Source organism: Rhagoletis pomonella, unplaced genomic scaffold (genome assembly GCF_013731165.1).
Source record: "Rhagoletis pomonella isolate Grant_MI unplaced genomic scaffold, Rhpom_1.0 Rhpom_scaffold_00010, whole genome shotgun sequence".
In the NCBI taxonomy this organism is placed as follows: domain Eukaryota; kingdom Metazoa; phylum Arthropoda; class Insecta; order Diptera; family Tephritidae; genus Rhagoletis; species Rhagoletis pomonella.
The window spans coordinates 4,828,614-4,835,707 of record NW_023458564.1 but is presented as its reverse complement, the minus strand read 5'-3'; the positions used below and the strand labels follow the sequence as shown (position 1 = coordinate 4,835,707).

General features: G+C 36.7%; 1 protein-coding gene across 1 annotated transcript in view; it reads right to left on the bottom strand.

The window, feature by feature from the left end:
* Positions 1-78: 78 nt before the first annotated feature.
* LOC118746479 (protein still life, isoforms C/SIF type 2-like) overlaps positions 79-7,094 on the bottom strand; it is a 375,070-nt gene continuing 368,054 nt past the window's right edge. The window contains exons 16-20 of the mRNA XM_036480328.1: positions 6,515-6,694; positions 6,140-6,289; positions 930-1,087; positions 495-857; positions 79-403 (exon numbers count right to left, since the gene is read on the bottom strand). Of these exons, the coding sequence (XP_036336221.1) occupies positions 185-403; positions 495-857; positions 930-1,087; positions 6,140-6,289; positions 6,515-6,694 (1,070 nt within the window). The 3' untranslated portion in view covers positions 79-184. The remainder of the gene's footprint in view (positions 404-494; positions 858-929; positions 1,088-6,139; positions 6,290-6,514; positions 6,695-7,094) is intronic.

Sequence of the window (7,094 nt, the reverse complement as noted above, 5' to 3'; positions counted from 1 at the left end):
GGTTGTAAATTTTACTTAGCGAATACTTCAACTTTTAAGGCAGACAACGGAAAAAGAGCGAAATGCAGTTAAAAAAAAACTTTTTATAAATTCATTTTATTGCCGATTCTTGAGAAATATTTATCTAATTTCAGAGTAGGTTGGTGACGCTAACTTATGCGCCTAAATATTGGTATGTACTTAATTATGTAAATGTACCTATAGCATCGCCCACGGTCTTACTGCGTCCTCGGAAACCAGTTGGTTGTAGCTGTGGCTGATGCTGATGATGCAACATTGGCACATCGTCTGCCTCTTGGCTACCCGAGAGATTATCATAGTCGATGTTGCCAGCAGAATGACGTTGCGAACCGGATTTCTTTTTGGGTTTACCTAATGTCTGGGAGCCTTGAATGATTGTTATCTGCAAGGTAAAACATAAATTTCGTACAACTCAAACTTAGACAGAGTATAATTTTATGCAAGCATTAATGCCAAATTATGTGCGTCGAGACCTGTTGTTTTGGCCGTTCCAGCGTTTGGGAACTACCCGAACCGCCACCTTGCGATGAGATGCCCGAAACTGAACCGGAACTACCAAATCCTTTCATCGGAATTGACATGTTGCGTACACTTTCGCGTATGATCTGACGTATGGTTTTGAGGAATGCGTTACGGAAGTCTGCCGTGCTGTTCGAGAGCACGTAAACCTTTTCGGAACGGCGCTGCAGTTGCGAGCGTAAGTGTATCAATTCCCATAAGAAATGCGAGTCCATGTCTTTTGCTGAAGAGGCGCGCACTTGCACCTCGGTGACTGGTATGAGCACTTGGTAGCGTATGATTTCGACTTCATTGGGGGCGTTTTTACTCGAGACACCCTAGGTAGATAAGAAAGTGCTTTAGTAGTTTCAACGGAACTTAATTTATGTATCAATTTTTCACTATCTTACCATAAGTTTCTTCTTTTGACGCAAACGTTCTTTGCAAAGGAACACAACCGCTGATTTAAAAACAAAGCACATAGCATGCAATTCCAAACCCTTCTTGATTTTGCCAAGGAAATCAGAAATATTCAGCCACTCAACGCCGCCATAATAGAGTAGGTCACCTAGATTGGCGAAATGAATGAAATAATTTTGGTTAAAAAGTGTTTAGAGGGCGATTAATTGCTTAAATTGCTATTTATGATTGGCAGAAAACCTTAAAAAAATGCTGAAAATAACAAAGCTATCGTATAAAATTCAAGTTTTTCGATTGAAGCCACACTATTTATCAATAAACATTTCTAGACTAAAGCATTACTTTGAGTCTCTCTTCCGAAGCGATTATGGACTCCAAACTAAATTAGAAAAGAGATGCGGAGAAGAGAGTTAGAAGGGACTAACGCAGAGGATCCCAAACATATTTTTCTCGTACACTCCTTTCAAAACTTTACTGGTTTCGGTGGACCCCTGATGCTCATTTCTAACATATTCACAAAGCTCATCAAAAAATGTGAAGATTAAATCTAACGATGTAATTTTCCAAAACTAAATTAGGAGTGGAAAAAATAAAAATAATATAAGTTCACAAGTGCGTCAAGAGCACTCAAAAAAATTAAAGCTAAATAAATAGGCTATCAAGCAACCGTTTTGGTTCTTTATTATCGCAACCAGATAAATTTTCGTGGACCCCTACTTACAACTCATATTTTTTGCAATCCAACGTAGACCCCTGTTGAGTCTCCCGTGGACCCCTGGGGGTCCACCTGTACCACTTTGGGAATCACTGCGCAACTGCGCATGTATTTTTTTTGGAAAACCTTGAAAACCGTCGGAGTATATCACCTATGATATGAACGCCACAGTCATCAGACCAACTGAACCCAATGAAAACTAGTATGGCGGAAAGCTATAGACAAAGACATGCTGGTAGCAGTTAGTAGCGCTCTCCAGAAGGGGATGAAGATGATCGTTCTTGTTATGGCCATAAACGGTGTGCCAGTCTTAGAGAAGACGATATAGGAATCCAAAGGAATGATGGTGAGGTATCAAGGTCATTATGGTCGCGGTTCGGCAGAAGCAAGATGGAAGCATTTTTGCTACTCAACAGATCTGTAGTAAGAGTTTCTATCGGCGTTATTACAAGGAGTAATCAATTGATCCATGATAAGAATGGACAGCTACGTCTCCGAGTGGAAGTATGGAATTTCCCATACACGTCTTCCTGAGTTAATTTATTACATATATCGTCGCCTGCATAAAATATTGTCGTAAGCGCCATTTTGACGATTTTTAGTTATAGATGCAGTTACATATTTTAAAATATGATCTTTTGATTGCTATTATCAGTTATAGATACGGTGACCATATTTATGAGAGCCGAATACGGGACAAAAAAATGTTGCAAATTTTTTTCACAACAGCGTACAGATCTTAAAGGCTGTGCTCCTAGATGTATTAGCCCTGAAACAGTATCCTCTTAGTAACATCACAAATTTGTATGATAATTTTCTCGAGATTTTTACCCCGTAAAATTTGTTTAAAAAAATTCGTTAATTTTAGTATAATAAAGTGCATTTTTAAGTCGCTAAGGCTTACCATTAATTTTTGGCAATTTTTTTTTTGTTGACGGTGTTACGCATTTTTTTCATACAAAGGAAGTATGTTCGACCAATATTTTTGAAAGAGAACCAAATGAGCAGCACTTTCCACTCAAACTTTATTATACTCAATTTCAATGAGTTACAAAATTGCAAACCAAATTTTTTTCTAAAGATTCTAATTAAAAAGTTTGAAATTTTGGTGAAACATTGCAGAATTAATTTTTATAGTTTTTTGCAAAAAGTTGGAAATTTGGTATTATATGGTTTTTGTTAGGAAAAGAGCTTTACTTTCATAAAATAAATAATGAACATTAAACAAAGTAAGGAAAAACAGCCAAAACTTACTAAAATGTCGAGTCCTTATTTCTATTTTGGTCACTGTATGTATTCCTCGAGAAGAAAAGTATTGGGCGCTTTTCGAATGATAACGAAATTTTCGGGAACCTTTCCAAAGAGAACGAAAGTATCGAGAACGTTTTTAAGGCGGATAAAAGAAGAATAAAAGTCTGGGGAACATTCGGCTAGAGAATATAACGAGCACAAAAGTTTTGAGAACCTAACGTTAAGAATAAGAGGGGCGTACGCATATTACGATAAAAAATCGTTTTAATGAGAACCGCGATTTTTAATTCTGTCTGAACTGTCTATTTACAGAAAAATTGTTAATTTTCTGTGCAAAAAAGTTCGCTTCTTTAGTCTTTCGTTGACTTAATTTGCATAATTATCTTTCATTCTTCGCGAATAGTTCAGATTTGTTTCCGTTTCGTTCTCTGGCAGAAAGTACCTGAGACTGTAGTTCCCAAATTGTTATTCGAGCAAAGGTTCCTTAGACTTTTGTTCCAGTTTAGTTTTTTTCCAAAGCGTTTCGGAGACTTTTGTTCGAATTTCGTTCTCTTAGAAATGTTACCGAAAGTAATGTTCGCAATTTGTTCTCTTTGGGAACGTTCCACCGAGTTTTGTTCTTATATAATTCCCATTGAAACCGTACTCGACAGCTTTGTTCTGATTTTGGTTTTGGTTTTGAAGCGTTCTTTGGAAAAAAACTACGAGAACGACATTTAGTTTCGATCATAGCTTTTTTTTTCGGTCCCTGCTAGTAACATTTCCCGAGTCCTAGAAGATAATCTATTAACGCGTTTTTGAGAAATTGCATTCCAAACTTCAACCGCGATTTCACCATATCCGCCGAAAGTAACATACGAAAATATTTTATCCAGGCGACGATATACAAGCGGAAGCCCTGATTAAAATTATTTCTGTTCTAAGTGTGATTAAAAAGCTTTTGTTTGCAATACTTAAATATATAGTCGCCGCCGGGATAAAGGCTACTAACTCCATTTTTCAGATCTTATCATAGAGGTGTAAATCTATACATTCCCAGAACGATGTTAAGGCGTAGGAGCTCCATTGCTCAACATGAGACTTCCATAAAAGCTTGCTCTTTAAGATTAAAATACTTTACTTCGGAAGAAATTTGAATAGTGACTGCTTTAAAGGCAGGGGTAACAAAGCCATCCAACTTTCTCTTTCTAGTGAAGAGCACATCGTTAGCTTTGGTTGGGTTAGCGGACAGCCAATCCCTCCATACCAAGTCTCAATCATACTCAGTGTTATTTATGCTTTCCTGCTGACAGAGAAGGGCTTGCAATTAGGCAGGTAATATAATCTACATTGACCTGTGCGTAGATATTAGAGCCGTTAATTTTGACCAGCAACGAACCAATTATAAAGCACCAGAGAAAGGTAGAAAGCACACGGTCGGTTTCGCCTGACTCCTAACGAACCTTTGCGCGATCATTGTGCGAATCTATGTAATTTACCAGCACAGAATCTAATTCATGTCTTAGTTGCCGAATGGTTTTTAGTGATAGCATTGCGAATTCTGACAAACATTTTTTGCAGAGCGGTCTCATAAAATTTCCCCACCTGATAAGCACGTTGATGCAAAGGCAGAGGATGATGTGAAAGCGCCTCCAAGTATGTTCAGACAGGCAGCTAATCGAGCAATTAGCGAAGCTTTCTCGTTTAAGGCACTAATTGAGCTCGATTTATCATACAAAATTTTAATTCTTAATTGCCCGATTAGTGCTTAATTGCGTGCCAATTGAATGCATTTTTTTCATGCAACCTTCCAGGGTATGTTTAATTTTGACTTTGAGGTATGTTCATTGAACAAATAGCAATCAGCTGTTCGTTCGTGGTCCAATTTTACAGCTGATATTAGGAAAAATAAGAGTTAACTTTTCTCTTCGATACCATATCAAATTCTGGATTCCCATTAAATAAATTTAGCTATAAAAAGAATCTTTTCCAGCAGTTTGAGACAAAATTATGTTTTCGAAAAGGTGAATCACTTTCTTACTGGTGTAGTCAAGTACTTTTACCACCCTTTTGTATCATTTGTGCGCCCACCAGAAAATGCGTTGAAATTTGGATAAAAATTAGAACTGATTTCATGAAAAGCGATTTGACTACGTTCCAAATTTACCTAAAATGGTGTGTTTGTACCTAAACCACTTTCAAACTAAATAACGGTACGATTGTACCAACTTTTTCATCACTGTAGCTAATGGAGCAGCTGTCTGTAGCTCAATTAAATTTCTGTCTGAACTTAATATAATAGACCTGAAGCTATTACGGCTAGTAAAGTCGTCTGCTAGTATGCATGATTCATCTTAATTGCTTGTATTTTTTTTTTTGAATAAAAATGTTTACTAAAGATGTCTACTTAGTATGAAAATTTCTAGCTCCAATTATTTTCTTCTAACTTCTTTTTTATTTATAACTTACAACTTTAGCGTAAGCAAATTATTTTTGGTTAACTCAATAACTATTATTTAAGAACGTTTTTTTCGCTCTACTCTACAATTTTATTAAAAGGAGTTACCAGCCGTTGCGACCGTGGTGACGATCTATATATCGATGGCTGAGTGGAAGATCGACCTATCTCGGCAGCCAGTTCGAAAACGCTCTATCTCAAACAACTTTTCAGGAACGCCCTATTTCAGAACTCGTTTCAAAAACGCCCTATCTCAGCTTTCGATTCAAAAACGCCCTATATCAGCATATTTTCAATACATTTTGAAGTGAGATAGGGCGTTTTTGAACCGAATTTTGAGATAGGGTGTTTTTCAATTAAATTCTGAAGTAGGGCGTTCTTGAAAAGTTTTTTGAGATAGAGCGTTTTCGAGCTGACTGCCGAGATAGGTCGATCTTCCACTCAGCCATCGATATATAGTTATTTGGGAAATAATATTTCTTAGACAAGTGCTTATCCTATTCTAAAACATAAATTGCTTAAAAAAAATTCTTAGCCCCATTTTGACTAAGAATGCGTCCATTCTATTTGCCCCTACACGTTGAACCTAAGCAGGCGTAATGGCCTTCGTAAAGGATATGGCGGTAGAAAGCCGATGAATAGCTATCTACGTTTTTTTGATTGCCCTTCAGCTTTCTACATATAAATAAAAAAGATTTTCTATTTCATAATTTTCTGAGTGGCTCCTATGCTACGACTGAATAAAATAAATAAAATAAAAAAAATATATCCATTAGAAAATACGTCAATGCACACACCAGTAACCTCACCTGGACTCAAATCAATGGGTTGCTTGCATGACTTCTGATGTTGTCGGAACAAATGATCGAATATAGCACCATATTCCTCGTGAATTCGTTGCATTTCATTGATATGCTCGGCCACTTTTTCCATGCCCTTGAGGGCCTCTGCAATGCAAACGAATAAAAACAAAAAAAAAAAATAAATAAATACAGGCAAATAAATCACAAGTGGCTACATATGCAAAAGGTAAAAGATTTATTTATGTTACTTATTAAAATCATATCATTAATTAAGAGGAAAAATTCAAGTGTTATCGAAGGCCATTGGTTGGTTATAAAAAGAAAAAAAAAATACGTGCATTTCACGCATGTTAACGCACAAGTACTTACCGCACAAGTGTAGGTGTTCATCGGCGCGTGAATCGGTTAAATTCCGCAACTGTTGCAAAAGCAAAGGATATTTGAGGATGCGCTGTATTGGTTTGATTAAGTACGATTCCAGAGTGCTGCTATGTTGCTGCTTCGGATTACGTGCGGCAAGGAACTCCTGTAGTGCGTGATTACCTTCATCTGTGAATAAGGGGGAAAAACATGAAAAAGGTAGAGAACATAAAGCAGTTAACACAGAAAATATTTAGATAACTAACGTACTAGGTCATGTTTATACTATGTAGATACGTATGCACATAAGTCCAAGGTGGCTAATGAACAGGGCTTAGATAAGCACTAAAACATTATGCTTCAAAATACGCTCGAAAAACACATATTCATATTTTAGTAGTGTTTAATGTTTATTTCAGGGATTGAAAGATTACAATGGACAATAAAGTGTTGCTCGATATTCTCAAATAATAAAGATCTGCACTGGTCGCTTAAGCGCGTTGAATATACGGAAAACAACCTTTCGACATCCACTGATGTGACTGGAGAGAATTTAAAAATACTAGTATCGCGATAAATATATGGCCCA